This window comes from Charadrius vociferus, unplaced genomic scaffold (assembly GCF_000708025.1).
Source record: "Charadrius vociferus isolate BGI_N301 unplaced genomic scaffold, ASM70802v2 scaffold684, whole genome shotgun sequence".
In the NCBI taxonomy this organism is placed as follows: Eukaryota; Metazoa; Chordata; class Aves; order Charadriiformes; family Charadriidae; genus Charadrius; species Charadrius vociferus.
Window position 1 is genome coordinate 167556 of NW_009648144.1, and position 16788 is coordinate 184343.

General features: G+C 39.0%; 1 protein-coding gene across 1 annotated transcript in view; it reads right to left on the bottom strand.

Annotated features, from left to right (window-relative positions):
* The window catches only part of PTPN13 (protein tyrosine phosphatase, non-receptor type 13 (APO-1/CD95 (Fas)-associated phosphatase)), a 104613-nt gene that overhangs the window by 56041 nt on the left and 31784 nt on the right, over nt 1-16788 (bottom strand). Inside the window, exon 6 of the mRNA XM_009883939.1 lies at nt 7634-8197. Within this exon, the coding sequence (XP_009882241.1) occupies nt 7634-8197 (564 nt within the window). The remainder of the gene's footprint in view (nt 1-7633; nt 8198-16788) is intronic.

A 16788-nucleotide genomic window follows, 5' to 3' on the forward strand; every position in this document is an offset into this window, starting at 1 on the left:
CTTTTTGCCAGCCACCTTCCAGTTATCTGCTGGTATATACACACATCTATGTACACCCCCTACACATCCCCCCCAACACCACACCTCCTCTTAACCAAAATTAATCTTTTCTGGGGCATGGACAGGATATGCACTGCAGACCTGCAAACATTCAATTAAATTGTAAATATTGAGACTACTGTATCTATAACGCTTGCAGAATTAACCAAATAATTAATGTTGCTTCCTCTCCTCCAGCAAATTCTCCTCAATTCCAACATATCATATTAGGATTTAACTTCAGAGAAGGCACTTGGATCATGTCCAAGCCAAACTTCTAATTAAGAACTGGCTTCCAAAGGTCACGAAGTCCCAATTCTGGGATCAAGTTACAGCTAAAGGTTTCATACCATAGTTTCAAAAATGAAGACAAACTACTAGCCTGTCTGGATGGGAAGGAACTGAAAGATGACATCAATAAAAGCTAAAGATGACAATAAAACAACTTATCTCCCATAGTTATAATTTTCCCTGGGATTTTTGAATGGCCTTGGTTTGTCTTTCTGGGGTTTTTTTTGTTGTTGGGGTTTTTTTGTTTGCTTTGGGTTTTTTGGGGTTTGGTTTTGGTTTTTTTTTTTTTTTTTTTTTTTTTTATTTTAAAGTTTTTGGTGACTGAAGACAGACTTCAGAGTTGATTTAACTTTTAGGAACACCAAGCACATTGTAGCTTAAATTATTCTACCAGTTACTCTTCTTAACATTTCATTGTTTAGATTAGTCTCTTACCAGAACACTTCAAGTCATTTCATACCTTAGTAGAAAAACAAACTTGAGTGTAAGCATAACTAAAATAAATACATAAAACTTGTACTAATAAGAGAAGTTAACATGCAGGAGCGCCACAATGCAGAGATGAATGAAGCATTACAACTTGAAGAATCTGTGTTTGTGCTGCTTAGTGCTGCAGTGGTGCTTTTTTTCAAGCTCCCCATCAAATCCAGCAAAGCACAACCTTACAGGTACATAATGCAGCATAAAATAACACATGCTATTTATGCAAGGCAAGACATGCAAGCCCAGGCAAGTAATTTACAGAAAGCCTCATCTCAGCCAACTTCAACAGAAATCTGAGAACCACATTTAGCTTGGAATTTCATTACCCTGAACACATGACTCACATTAGATACACAGGTTTTCAAATACACATTACTACAGAATTATTACTTGCTGTACAGAGAAGGAAAAGAACAGAGAAGATGGTAGAGTTAAACAGGCAGTTTCATGACAGGAATGGAGCTCTTTGAGGTTTATGGGTTGGTGTCTCTGTTACATAAGAGTGTTACTATAATACCATTTAAAACACATTAGCTGTCCTTTAGGAGAGGCTGGGCCTTGCTTCTTTCACAAGAGTTTAACCAGTAGGTTAGAGTCATATTTACTCTTCCTTTTCCTCTTCACCTAAGAAAACTTTAATTATCTTATGCAAAGCAGCATAGTTTTAACAGGAAGAAGGTAGAGATCCAGAATAAATCCCTGGTAAGAATTCATATCCAAAAAGTGCACAAGGGAAACAAATCCACTCAGCCTTCTGGGGGAGCAGGCTCATTTTAACTTGCAACATTTTTACCACCCATATTCTAAATGAAAAAGCTGTACTGTGCATGCAGCCCAAATCACCAGCCACCCAGGCCACTCCCTAGAGAGCCCAAGGGACATCTGATGCATAGGCTCTAGCAGGATCTGAGTGACAGGAAGAAACAGAGCCTTGTAAAATTGCCAAAAACCCACATCTCTAGGGCTAGGCTGGGAAGGAAAACAGCAAGATTAAAAATAACAACTCTAGGGTCTGGTAAGAACTCAGTGTATTGTACTTAGAAAGACACACTTTTTTTCTGGATCTGGATCATGCCATCTAGGATAAGGTATGTAAATGGAAGTGTGGCCAAAAAAGCTGTTTAGTTTAATTTAAATCTTTTATCTAACTGAGAACGTAATGTGTTGACTAGAAGTTGATAATCCCAGACTGTGAGCTGCTGAAAACTAGATAAAACATATAAAGCAGACGCCACTTTGCTGTGCAATTATGGAATTGAAAGAGCTGTTTTACTACCTTATATTGAACAATGCAATTCAGAACAAAATCATAGTGGCTGATGCCAGAGCACTTTACAGAAATCCCACAAAGAGTTCTTTCTTTTTCCTTGAAAAGCCAACTTCTGTAGCCTCAGTAAAATTAACAACTGAAAGTTTTCTATCTAAAAACAGTATCAGTCCATTATCCTACCCTTCAGCTTCACTAATATGATTTCTGAACATTGTTCTAATGGAGCCTTACCCTTAGTGGACACAGCAACCACATGAGAATCCATTTTGCCACCACTGAATTTAAATCATACTGCAGCACAATGATAGCAAGACATGTGTAAACTGAGACTTAATTTTCTTTGACATGCAAACGGACACACCATTGTGGATGACTCACATTTCCTCTGCTTAGCCTACACATGAACAGAGTACATACAATTCACAAGAAAATATGCATGCTTCTTTGAATTTACAGGGGTAAATTTGTAAATCCCTCTTTTGCTCTAAATCCAATCTCCCATTTAACCCACTTCCACAGAAGCTCCCAAATTCAAATCTCTGGGGCTTCATTTGCTAGGATAAATTTACTACCGACAGCTGCCTGATTACCTGCAAAAATTTTCCCTAACTCAAAAATGCAGCTTCAAACTAAGACAGCTTTTAAAATCCAGACATTTAGAGTATCCCTAACTGTAACTCTCCACCTAAACACGTGGAGTCATAATATGGAAGTTTTCTAAACGGGGTCTAGATGAGTCTGCAGGGTAGCTAATGAAAACACTGTTTTGGGAGACAAAGATAGAGAAGACTTAGGAGGCAGAGACCCACCTCTAGAAACACTGAATATTACTGCCTCTTCTTGCTGACTGTATGAAGCAGAGAGCAGTAAGTGGACCAAAAAAAAAAAACAAACCCAACCCAAAACTTAATCATCTGGGTTTTCAGTTGGAAAAATCAAAGGTAAAAAGAGAGAGGGAAAAACACAACTTGAGGCCCTAGGATTCACATGGTTCCCAACTGCAAAAACATTTAACAAAGGCTTGAGAATATTCCCAAACCACCCCTGTTCCCCGACCCCTGGATTCAGCATTCCAAAGCTTCAGCAAGATCAGCTTTTTTGGTATCCTCCTCTCTTTTTCCTCCCTGTCTGCTCTTTAACCCACAGCCAGCTACATTACTACTCTCCTAACTGGTTTTGTGCTCCTGGCTCCCACCAGGATATAGACAATCTTTACGCCTTACTCCCTCAAGCATCTCATTTACAACATCCTCATAAGCAAAACTGCATATAAAAAAATAGAAGGATGCACATCCACTCAAGTAACACATAAGCCAACTCACTTTGAATTATGCATACACTCAAAACAAGTTGGGGGGAAGCTGCCTAAGCAAATAAAAGGGAGAGATTCATACAAGGCTACTGTCTCACAGCCTTGTGCCTCACTATTATGCCATTTGAAGGTAGGCCTGAGATACGAAAACTGAAGTGTGTTTACACTTCATAACTCTCAGCAGATACAATCAGTTTTGTGGGTGAGAAGGCAAAGAAAGCTGGGAGCAAGGGAAAACAGATGATGCTTTCACAGTCTTGAGCAGCAATGCAGGATTGCAAAATGTAAAAGGTAGACTATTATTTTCTGTGTGAAACGGGACACTCTCAGTGGGTGCCAAGCAACAATTTCCAAGTTTCAAAAGAACAACAAAACCGAAATCTGCTCTACTGGTACAGATAAACTGCTTGGGTTTAACACCTAACAACTTCACAACTCTAAACAATTCTACCTAAGCTCACAAAACCCACATAACAAAAACAAGAATGAATGATAACAGCGGAGATGCAGCACTTACTCTCCCATCCATCTCTTGGCAACATTACCACATATTTTTGGCGTCTGTTCTTAGTGTTCAGAATTGGCTACACCTGAAGTCAAATAGCAGTCTCTTTAAACTTTCCCTTCCCCTTCCCCCTATCTGGCTAAGCACTACTTAATCATAAATGATCATCTTTAGCATACAAGAGAAAAACAACCTCAACGCTGAAACGGTATAGCAGAGTAACATATAAAACAGCAAGTTCAGGAGCAAGGCACTTTCTATGACACTATCTTTGGAAGGCTTCTGAGGCTAAATCCAGTATGTTCTGACAGCAGATTATAGTGCAGTTTAGATGGTCTGCAGCTCACTACAAGCTACTCTATTATGGCACAGCTATAATTAAAGCTCTGTCATTCTTTCCACTATAAACTCTACTTTTCATGAGTTTATAATTTGGATCATAGAAATCTGCTCTGAGTGAAAGCTTGGCATTCCAGTGCCTGTGCCTGAAAACATTATCTTTTTCCAAGACAGTCAGCTCCTTAAGGTTTTATGAATAACAAAAAAGTTTGCCAGCTTAACCCAAAATAAGTTAAAGAAGAAATAAGCCACATGTCACTTAAGTTCCCTTGTAGTTTGAGGAGGGAAGTTTTATCTGGCCAAGTTTAACCCGCAGAGTCCAATGGCACTTCACAATTCAAAAACTGAAAAACAACGTTCAGCCAAAAGCAGAGGCTTGCCATAATTTACACAGACTTAACTGTGACCTAGACCTGGACTCAACCAAACTGAAAATATCCCTAAGCCTACCGAAGAGAAGGCAGATTGCGTCCTCTCTACTAGACCCAACCACCAACCCCATTCCCATGACTCCTTGCCCATTCCTCCCCCTCAAGCTGGACAGAACCCTTACTCCTGACTACACAAGCTTTCAAAATACCTTACTCTCTTTCTCCATTTTTCCTTTCAATGCCTCTCCTTTGACGTTGTGCTGTGTTCCACCTAGGGAAAGAGTAGTAGTTGCTGTCATTTTCTGTGGACTTCTTTACACTGCATTTCTGTTTGTTGCCCACCTATCTGCTACGTGACTACCAGCTGTAGGCAGTAACATACCCTTGCATCAATTGATTCAAAAGAAACTGCCACCCCTACCTTTATCAAGACAGGCGACATTTTACCACAGCTTTCCACACAGTTGCTCATCTCTCAGCTAGGCTGGGTTTATCTCAGAAGAGCAATTCCACACACACTTGATAATGCCTCGCATTTGGAATAACTGTCTACTCACAAGTGCTTGAAAATTACATACAATAGTAATGCACAAAAAACTTAACCTGTATTTTTAATCTCTGACAGATGAAACTAGCAATAGACTTTTCAGGAAAGATCTCAAGGGACTTGTTGTTGTAAACAAGATCTAAGATAAGGAATAGTAAATCATATGGAACAAACTAAGAAAAGGAAAAGAAGTCTTAATAGACTGGCAGACTATGTATTAAGGCTTTAGTGAATCTGCTCATTAAGGCAGAATACTTTCACTCAGGCTTCTCAAGCCCTGTAAAACACAACAGCAACTAGCTCCTATGTGAAAAAGCATTCCCCATCCATCTCACTAAAACATTCCTTTAAACTGGCTCTCATTAAAAATTTCACATTCACAGCTGGATTCTGGCCCAAACCTTTTCTTTAAGTACTTAACTGACAAAAAAAATAAGAGCCTAAAATAACACAGCAAAGCATACACTCCTAACTTCAATTCAAGAGTAAAACATACCTCCTTACTCTGTTGAAAGTAGAAAACTCAGAAGACACAAACATTGCAACCCAGCTATCTGTTGAGAAAGTATCTTCATTTTTTCCTAGCAAGTAATGACTCTGAATTCAGAAGGATGGGCAGTGAGTCATTAGCTATTGCCTCAATCTTCCCTATACAGATTTGTCACTCAACTCCCGTGACTATTAAGCCCCAGTTCTCGATCTACTTTAACTGCACTTTCACCCATTCCCTTTATGAATTGAGTAGTTTCATGCATCTGAAGTATCTCAGTTTGCAAGGCGCAGGCACATTATATTTTCTCCTGCCTCCCAATCTGTTTGAATGAGAATGATAAACTCTTGCTCATCAATGGGTTTGGCCAAGCTTTTGGTTTTGCTGTTGTGCAACATAAACCCGCACAAAGCTGCACTCCTGAACAACAAGGCTGTTGAGCTTTCCCAATGCAGGGAGTGGCCTCCTCTTAAACTTTGTCAGCTGCCTATCTCCAAAGATTTGAGTTGACTCATATACTTGAGATGGTTCTCATCAATTTCAGACTCTAACCAAAAACCAGCCAACCTTCTTCATACCTCACCAGAGGTCTCAGTAGATAATGACAGATGGTGAACTTCTGTTGAAATAAACAATGCTTCCATCCATGTTCATTCCTTCACATTATAATGTAACCCTCAACAGAAGATGGTAATTTAATAGCACAAAAAAACCTCCAGCTGTCTTGTCTGTACAACTGGTACAGAAATCACAGTAGCTTATTTAACTGCCTATGCCATTTCAGTAACACTCCTTTCTGGAGCACAAGGCTCACATGCATAGGAGCGAAAGAATTGGCTTCCCATGCTAAATGCAATATAAGCATCTCCTGAGATGGCCACAAGGGGCATGAACAGGCATTTTTAGAAATTCAATCTTGATAAAAGGCTTTATCAGCTCTCCTGAAATAAGGAGTTGTTTTTGCAGGAAAAGGAGGCAAAAAGTTGGGGTTTCCCCCCACAGTTATTTCTGTCACACAAAAGAGAGGCAGCCATGAGTTTTCAACTGTATGGATTTTGAATCACAGAATGGTCAGGGTTGGAAGGGACCTCTGGAGATCATCTAGTCCAACCCCCCCGCCAGAGCAGGATCACCTACAACAGGTTGCACAGGACGGCGTCCAGGCAGGTTTTGAATGCCTCCAGAGTAGGAGACTCCACAACCTCTCTGGGCAGCCTGTTCCAGTGCACCTGAATGAGCTGGCTCTGTACATACAGCTCTTCTACTGTATCCCTTAGATGACTAAATTATGCATTCCGGCCCATCACAAGCAGGATCCAACTCTGCTCTCAGTTTCTATCCAACTGTCCCAAATTTAAAACCCTGGAAAATCAAATCACATTTTCAAAACAAACAAAATACGCAGTTCCCCTTACAGGGTTCTGCATAAAGACCATTTTATAAGTTTCCACAGAACAAATACAAAGACTTTTTTTCCCCCCCATGCATTCTTTTAATTAACTGATGGAACTTGTTGTCAAGTATTCCCGCTGAGGTAAAGATCTTAACATGAGTCAAAAAAAAGTTTCATATTTAAGGGCTTAACTGCAGCATCCAGAGTTACACAGCGCAAAAACTAAGAGATCTGGAGATGAAATTCTCCCTTTACTCTGGGGTATAAATCCATCTCTAATAGCTGAAGATGTTCCTTCATGGAAAATTACTTGACATTTGGCTGTGACCAACTTTTTTTTTTCCTTTTTCTAATTATAATTGATGAACTTGATACTGGCTGACTTACAGAGATCAACTAATTTCACTGGGTAAGCAATCTGGAAAAGCACATTGGCAACAGACATTCTAATGCTTTCACTTTAACTAAAAAAAAAAAAAAAGATGAAGAGAAGATCTTGGCATTTTCAAGAGCTGCTACAAAAGAAGTCAAATTTATCAGAGAATTCTTTGTTTAATGACTGAATACTCAGAAAAACAAAAAGCTTCACTAACCTTCTACATTCATAGCTTCCCTCAGAAGCTGCAACTTCTTCTGTCTCTCTCTTATCCTGTCAAAGGCACTTGATATTGCTGCAGAAGTTGATGTCTCAGGCACATGGCGTGTTTGGTCCAGTTTTTGTGGTCCAAAGACATCCAGTGCTATGCTCCCATCAGAGTATCTTGCTTCCTTACTTCTGGTAGTAGTAGAAGTCCGTACTGTAAATGCTTCACACTGATGATTGTGCCTGTGAGAACCTCCAGCATGGTCCCTGTCAGCTGCCTTGTCAGTTGTGCATAGCAAATCTGTGGAGGAAGCCCATACTTTCCTCTTGGGAGTGACATCTGTGTGAAGATGACCTTTTTTTCCAAACTCACTGGTTTTACATCTATGAGGACAGAAAACATCTTCCTGTCCTGAGTTGTAATCTGTGGAAATGCTCTGGAAAAAATCCTCCTCGCCTTGTGTTCCTCTAAAGGACAGAAATCCCATAGACTTGCTAAGTCCTTTGTTAAGCATGGTCTGCTGAGAGAAGTGAGCTTTGTGTCCATTGGGTGCATCGACCACCAATGTTTTTCCTGGAAAAAGGAGACATTTTATATATTTAATTTTGTACTTAACACACATGAGTGCAACACAAGTTACTTACTGTTAAAGTGTATACTAAGCACACATTTTGGCCTTGATTTTGCCATACAAAACATTCAGAAGGCTACCTAAAGGGCTGTTTCAGTCAACAAAGACAGAACTCCAACTACTTTGTATCTGACAACCATTTTATTTCTTTTACTTCTCAATTGCTCATGAAAAAAATATGGCCTAGTATAATTCAGCATTAACATAAAAAAAAAAATACTATCACATACATGCTGAAAGTTACTTTCTCATTAGTTTTATTTTTAGAAGTCTGGACTATCACCGAAAGTACTGTTTAATGATCAATCTGAAATCCGCCATTCCTCTCACACCCAAAGACACCACCTACGATTTTTAATGACAAGTCCAGGTTTGTTCTACAGATTTACAGATGCCTTGCAGTAGTGTCAGTAGTAAGAGAAGAATGACTGTGTAGTTCGGAATTTTAAAAATCCTGGATCTTCCTTTAATGACTATATTTGGAGATGAAAGTCTCTCCAGACAAAGAATACTCTAAAACAAAACCAACAAAGCTTCTAAGAGCACAGCAATTCTATGAGCCTGTACACTTCATGTTTTGTTAATAAATGGAGCAGCCACTACTAATGAACACTCTCTCTTCTCCTTCTTCCTTACCATGAAATTACTTCCAGAATAAAAAAAATAGTCAGAGATGGAATAATATCAATGAAATCTGCACTCTGAAGAATAACATATCACGGTCACCTAGAAGTTTTGATGATCATGTGTCTTGGGCATAAAATTTTCTCAAAGTATTAGCCTGATTTTACAAAATTAATTACAGACATTGGTAAGTACAATCAAATTTCTTAATATTAACAGATGACCTACAAGTTTACCTTTCATGTTCTTAAGCTTTCTCAAGATCAGAATAAAAGAATTATAACCATTATAAGAGTAACATCCCAGTGAAAAACTAGTATCAAAGACTACCCAACTGCTGCTTACTTTCTGTTAGCAAACTAGGTTTTTTTAATGCTTCTGCATTACTAAAGTTGCAAAAATACAAAGTCTGTTGTAGATATCACATGGGCAGTAATTTACTTGTAACTCCTACTGACTGAGTACAGTGCCATATTAATGCAGTGTGTACGCTACAGATAGGAAATGTTAGACCTCATCATCTTAATAATTTTTGCAATCTCGACCTCATCATGATATGGCCAATGAGAAAACCCAACTAAATATATTCCATGCTGGGTTGCCTGAGCAGTGCCTGCTCACCCAGGTGGAGTCTGTATGGCATATGATGCTTTTCTTAGGGCTAGCTCCCTCTCTACTGTGATATTACCATGTACATCTTTTACGAAGCAGCAGCCTTAAAGACATCCTCACAAAAGAAAGCAGTCATGAGCTTAAAGTAAATTACTGCACTGTATTTACAACTCTCAAAGATAGGTCTATAGTGCTGCATGCTGCTCTTCCAAAGTCCACTGAAATCAACTGCCTCCCTTGCACAGTAGACTGCTGCTGATCTTTATCTATTGTCTATTACCCTTTCGAATTGAGTTTCACAGAACGCTTTAAGAACACTCATAATTGTACTCAGAAATGCTTTAAAAGCTTATGGCTTTATACTTTTCAACCCTGATATTCCACTTGAAGAGGGGCTGTTAGTTTTCAGTTTCTGTTTCTGCGATATTAAACTCACAAGAGGTGTTTTTAAAAAAAAGCAAGACTAAAGCCAAATGCAACCAAGAAGCCCCTTGCTTTTTACCAACACACAAATACATGATGGTAAAACATTACAGTTTGGATTGCCTAAAAAGTGACTGGTAAGAAATTACACAGTTCCCACAAGTTCCAGCCAAGAGAATAAACCAAAAAACTTTGCCAATGAGAATGAACTTCTGAAAGGATCTAATGCATCACTTCATATTTTACAAATGTGGCTTTAAACCTAAACACCAGTAAACATAATTATCTTTGTGGTCAGGTAAATCTTATGTTATTATCTTACTCTCAGACTACACATCCCTCATAAGGCTGGTGAATTACATATAATATTCACAGACACAAAAAAGCCTTTTAAAAATAGCCGTTCACTGTGAAGTTCCCACTATCTATCTAAAGCAGCAGGGTGATATCCATTCTGCAAACACATACTTCACATTCACATACATGCACATCAAGGACAGACATTCCTAAACAGATTTTAGCTCAGTCATTTGTGAGACAGATAAAACCTCAAATACTGCAGTATTTTAGATGGTCACCAAAAAAGCAAATCAAAAGGAGCACCAAGAATGCTCCCCAGTAATGAGAGTTCCAGGATAATTTTAGGCAGAAAAAAGACAAAACAACCTTCTCTACACACTGTTTTCACATATTTTTTAAATGTAAAAAAAAAAAACAAACCCACCTCTTCAGCACTGAAAGTCTTTACATGCACAAGAGATTACTGAACAAAACAATGGCAACCAAAGCAGAAAAAAACCAAGAGAAACAGAAAGCTGCAACTCCAATATGCTACTGAGGCTGTAAATTCAGGATTACTTGGTACATCATCAATCATGACTCAGAACATTCCAGGTTCAAGAGATCATTTAGGTCTCTGCACCTTGAAACATTATCTTGTTTCAGGATCACACCCAGTGAAAAGAGCCACAATGTCCTTTAAGTACCAGTGGGTATCCTCACCATAGCACACCCAGAGACATAAACATATCTGTTGTATGCTGGTGAGAACCGCTGTGAAAGACACCAACTGCCAGTGAAAAGGTGATAGAGGTGAAAGAGCATCCTCCTCACCAAAGCTGTAGTTTCCATGGACTTGTAGCATTCAGACTATATGTAACAGAAGCTGCTTCCAGTTCATGCAGAGGCTCAGAAGACACGAGCTCTTTGCCTTGGCACCCAAGAGATGCTTTCTGTTCCTCAAGTCATCCACCCACCTGGAGCTTCCTCATGAGGAAAAGTGAATGCCATGAATGCTATCTCATCAGCAGTGACAGGGAAAGTACTCATCGCTACATCTTTCCCACTTTCAGCTAATTGCGTGATGAGACAGGAGATGAGCTGTCCCATCAGGAAGCAGTGCAGTAGGCATTCCACTTCCACACTGCTCTTCCACTCTGCTGAGTGGAGATGTCTACAGGTCTGTCCATGTTGACTTATGCAGCCAACAGGAGTTTTTAACATTATACCAAAAGGAATTTACAGCTGGCCTTAGTATTCAGTATTGAGACTCTCAAATTTTCTTGGACATCTTTCATCTTTCCTTTATTACTCTCCCCATTCCCACTTCTGCTTTTCACCAGTCTTGGCACTTCCCACCTTTGCAAAACTCATCCGTCTCTACATAATGTCATTTCAATAAACTCTCTGCAAACTGGCTCATAGTGCCAACGTGAGCTGTTTAAGAATCATCCTCAGAAAACGGTAAAGAAGAGACTAGGGTGCAAGGGGCACACAGCCTGCTCAAGTTGGGCATCCTGAGACAGCAAACTGAAACAAAGCAGCAATACAGAACTTTCAGATCCATACTTTATACCAGCCAAGAATGCATGCTGCTTTTGGTGCCAGAGAGCAGAGGTCAACAATCAAGGACAAGACAGCTCGGTACAGAAGCAACTCAATTGCAGGTACCAGTGAAAAAATTGGATTACGCAACCAGCAATCAGTCCGGACCAATTCTTTTTAATAACTTAAATCTGTCCTCATCCCTCCTTACTTTTTTAATGTACTACTACAGACTTCGCAAAATCAACTGTTAAGGTATTTTCACTTTTTTTTTCTGGACTTCCTCAACACACTACCTCAGTACTACTTAGATCAAGGGTCTTATATAACTGCAATAAGCCTTTTTCAGCACAAGGCTCATATGTCTAGCTTTCAGCTAACCGTACACCCCCAGAATAAAGAAGGTCATATGATTCCAGTCTGCTTTAATAGATGTATTTTCAGTTGAATGGCATACACAAGTCCAAATTCATTAAGCCAATGTGTAGCTTACCCATCAACTTCCCCCCACAGCTTTTATGATGCAATGTGGGGGAAAATGAAGGGAAGAACTACTAGTAAAAAAATTGTATATGAGGAATAAAGATCCAACTAATGATCAAAAGGAATCTGACTACATAATGGAACTTTTACATCTTTAAATTATAACGGATGGAGAGACTCATGTTATGAACTTCCTTTAAGAAAAAAAAAAAAAGGCTTGTATTTGTAATAGAAACTCTGGAGGCCTCTCCAAAGAAGTATCTTGGCTCCACTAAATACATTAAGTCTCTCACCTAAGACCACACAGAGTGACTCCATGCTTCAGTTACCCAAGAGTATAACAGGACAGAGAAGTGCTTCCCTACTTGTCAGTGATGGTGACAGGACAAGCCGTTAGCAATTAAGATACTACAGCAGGTAAGTAACTTCAAAAGGAATGCTTTCCCCTCCCCCAATTACATCTCTGCTGAACTAAACTCTTCTTCATGCTCATCCGAATAGTATCTGGGTTCTTGATTTCACGTACTGCCCTTGGGTGTTTATCCTCTACTTGATGTTACATTAGTGCAATTATTTATAATTACTGTAAATAATTCGAATGCAATTATAGTAATTGCATGATTCCAAAGTATAATATATAGTGAGGGAATATACAAATAAAAATAGCAATTAATCACCAAGCGTTCACAACGAAATTCCCTCATGGTGCTAAAATGAAAATCTAGTTTTCCATACACCTTCAACTGTTAGATGTTACATTTCCTATACGACCATGGATCTGCTTCCTTCTTCCTTTAGTGCCTTCAGCTATACATGCAACTATACCCTCTTTGACACCAGTGTCATCCACAAACCATCTTTTACTCACACTGACAGTAATCTAGTTGATTTTTCTCTGAGCAAGAGTGTTGTTATCTGGTCCTAACCAAAATTCAGTCTGTCTGCAATTACTTGTGTACCAGCTTGATCATACAGACAATTAATCAAATGTTACTTAAGTGCAAACATGGTCACTGCCATCACATACTGTATCTGTTCTTACTGAATAAACACAGCTCAAGTTTCTTTGAAGTCTTTCTTATTGGCCCCTTCTTTTGTTTGCAAAAAACAGAATATATTTTTCAGCTCCATTTCAGCAAAGCTTGTGGATATATACATACATATACACACACCAGTGGGTGGGGTGGGGGTGTTGGCACGTTGAGGAAGAGACAGGCATTGGTGGGGACAGAGAGAGATTGCCCCCATGTGCATGAAAGCACACACCATCATTGCCAGACTGGAAAGTATGAAAAGAGGAAATTGTTATACAGCAGTTTAAAAAAACATGTCCCACACCATCTTTGTGCAGAAAACAGAAGAACAGAAAAATCCTTATCCCAAGACAATGTGGTTAGTTTCTCAAATACGAGTGGGATGGAGGAGTTGGGTTTGCAATTCCTTTGGGGCAGGCTAAAAGCCAAACAAGACAACAGAGCCAGATGTGGCCTGTGGGTTGACTGCTAGGAATGGCACCTCCTCCTTTCTTTTACTTTTTTAAATTGTTGAGAAAATTCAAGTTTCAGACACAAGTACTCCTAAAACAATGCATTCTTTGTCAAGGAAGAAACGAGCTGGACACAAGGACTGTTGAAATCACTGCAAGTAATGGCTAAGCTATAAATTCTGCAGAACAATTTGAACTCTGCTTTGGACTGATGAGGTTCATCTACCAAAAAAACAAATAGCTCCAGAAACCAGGCATCTTTTTCAGAACAGCCGTAGTGAACCTTGCCAAGCAGCACTTTGTAAATGCAACATTTTACCTCTTCCCTTCCTCAGCACCTCTGCAGAAAAGATGACTGTACCATTGCTCTTTCCCACTCAGGTTTATGAGCCAATTTTTTTTGGTACGATTCTCAACCAGGTAGGCAAAAGGGCCACCCAGCTATTCCCTTCCTGGATTTCTGCGCACCCCAGGAGAAGGCTCAGTGATACAGCTGCTTTTCTGCACAGAGAGAGCATTTGACATCTCTGGTTTGGTTACCTCATTGATCTTTGTGTCCATTCTTATTTTACTTTCAGACTTCTGAGTTTGTCCTCAGCACCTCTGTGACAGCACTTCCAATACTGCCAGGCTGGAGGCTCAGTAAAGCAGTAGCAACTACACTTAAATTTAAAAGATCTCTACCAACATCAATCACTAGTACTGCTAGATGCAAAGAGAAACACTTATTGGAAGAAAACACGCAAGGTTTCTGGAGTGCAAAAGAATATTATTTTTTTTTTTTAACCAAGAAATCTTCATCTGGCTTCCATTTGGCTTTGCTGAACTCTGGAAGTTATTCTCCACCTACACAGTTCTTTTTTTCTAGTACTGAGGATACAGGGGAAAGAAAAAAAAAAAAGATTATATTTCCAGATGAAAGATTTTCAAGTCAATAGACTTAAGTTAAATCTGTGTGCTTGGATTTAGCAAGAAAATGAGTAAGCTGTTTCAGTTCACACGCGGAGGTCATTGCTACAAACCATTTCATTATAGACTAAAAGATGCATTTTTACCTAGACTGGGAACTAAAACATAATCCTCAATCAATTTCCCTGGATCAAAAGCAAGAGGGTGCATTTTCTTTTGTCTGAGAGTTTTTGCTGGGCAGCTACATTAGTAATTGATATTCCAGAGAATGGTAACTCAACACTAGAATTTAATGTTAAAATTAAAAACTACTTCACTTAGCCTTAGAATCTTTTATTCCGTTTACAACACCTACCATTTTTGCTGCACCTGACAGACCATATAGTCTAATTAAACAGGGAGTTTATCAACATCTACAATTTTGGTCAGTATTTCCAATTATTTCTTGTTACACACAGTTAAGGTGAACCTTAATGAACTTCTAAATTAATTTCAAGCCTTATTCATGTGGCATATATTCTTTTGGCAGAAATGAAGGTTGGAATTTTGCAGGATACAACTGTAGTATTGTAACATACAAGGTTAACTCATGACAGTCTACCACATTGCACAAGTCAAGTTAAAATCAGGGACCTTCATGATAAGAAAGCAAAGCCAAGACACCTGTTAGTTAAACCCCTTTAAAAGGTGAAATATCTCTGCAAAGGTCTGTCCTTGGTTTTCACAGATCATCAACGTAAGTTGGAATCCTGTAAATAAACACACAAGGTGCAGGATTTCAATTGCTAGAGGGCTGGGAAGCAGACTGCCAGGCATGTACTAGTTAAGGAGATTTCAACTGGGCTTTAAAATAGACTATGCATCCTTTTGAAGGATAAGTGCCATAGTTTGTGGTGAAGAGTAACACGGTGAATTCATTCTAGCTTTATGTTTGGAAGAGTTTGACAGTTACTTACTCATTTGTCAAACCAAAATAATTTTATCAAGCAACTTCCACAAATAATTCTTGAAGTAAAGACTGTTAAGGTCTAAAGTGTTTTGAGTGTGAAACTCAAATAACACTCATTGGTTCAGATGACTCACACCAGGTTTTACCACTTCTATTTCTGCTGGCTAAGTCAGTTCTTAAATACCGTGTTCTGAGTATGTCTTGACTAAAAGCAAACATTCTGCAAAATTAATTTAGAATAAATTACTTCTGCAGTCAGCCCTGCCATAAAGCTCATTCACCAGGATGGCCACAGAAAGTGAGTCATGAAAGAGACAAAAACCAAATTTAATTGGGAAGAATATTAGCACAAAGCTATTTATTAATTTAATAATTATCTTCAAGACATGAATACAGAAATGAATAGCTAAAAATATTCAAGCTTAGTACATAAGGAGAGTAAAATATCTGATTTAAACACGTCAAGTGGCAAAATATTTCAAAACATTTGTCCTAAGCCAACAATAAGGCCCTGGCAATTATAATTTTAGAGGACCACGGTATAAAAAACTGACCTTAACATTAATGACTTTCAAAGACCGAAATATCAGCATTTCTCAAAGACTGCAAATATCTAAGGTATTAGTTGGCTACTCTCCAACTAGGAGCACATCTGTATTGCTGAACCATGTCTATATTAATGAATTTAGCATGATTTATCAGCCATCTTAAGTTAGATACTCATAGTAACATTCTGATACTCTTAAATGCATAATAAATGCCTTAGCTCTATGCTGCTTTTTTCTCCGTATGACAGCTATTCTATTCATTGAAAGTTCTTTAAGATTTTCACAATGACTCAACAGACCTTCACCTCTGTGAGCATCAGACAAGTTTTCTGTCCTCTCCAGGAAAGACTTGTGCTCATCGTATTTACTTCCTTAATTTGCTGGTAAAATGACTGGCAAAATTAGACATGTGGGGCCGAGCACTAGTATTTTTGATAATCAGAAGGCCCACCACTCCTCAAGGGTAAAAACTACACGCTTATTGGCTTTTCTGAAATGCCTGTACACCAATGCATGTAGCATGGGGAATAAACAAGAGGAGTTAGAGATCTGTGTGCGGTCGCAGGACCATGATCTCATTACAATTACTGAGACGTGGTGGGATGGCTCACATGACTGGAACACTGTCATGGAGGGCTATGTTCTTTTTAGGAAGGATAGGCCGGCGAGGCGAGG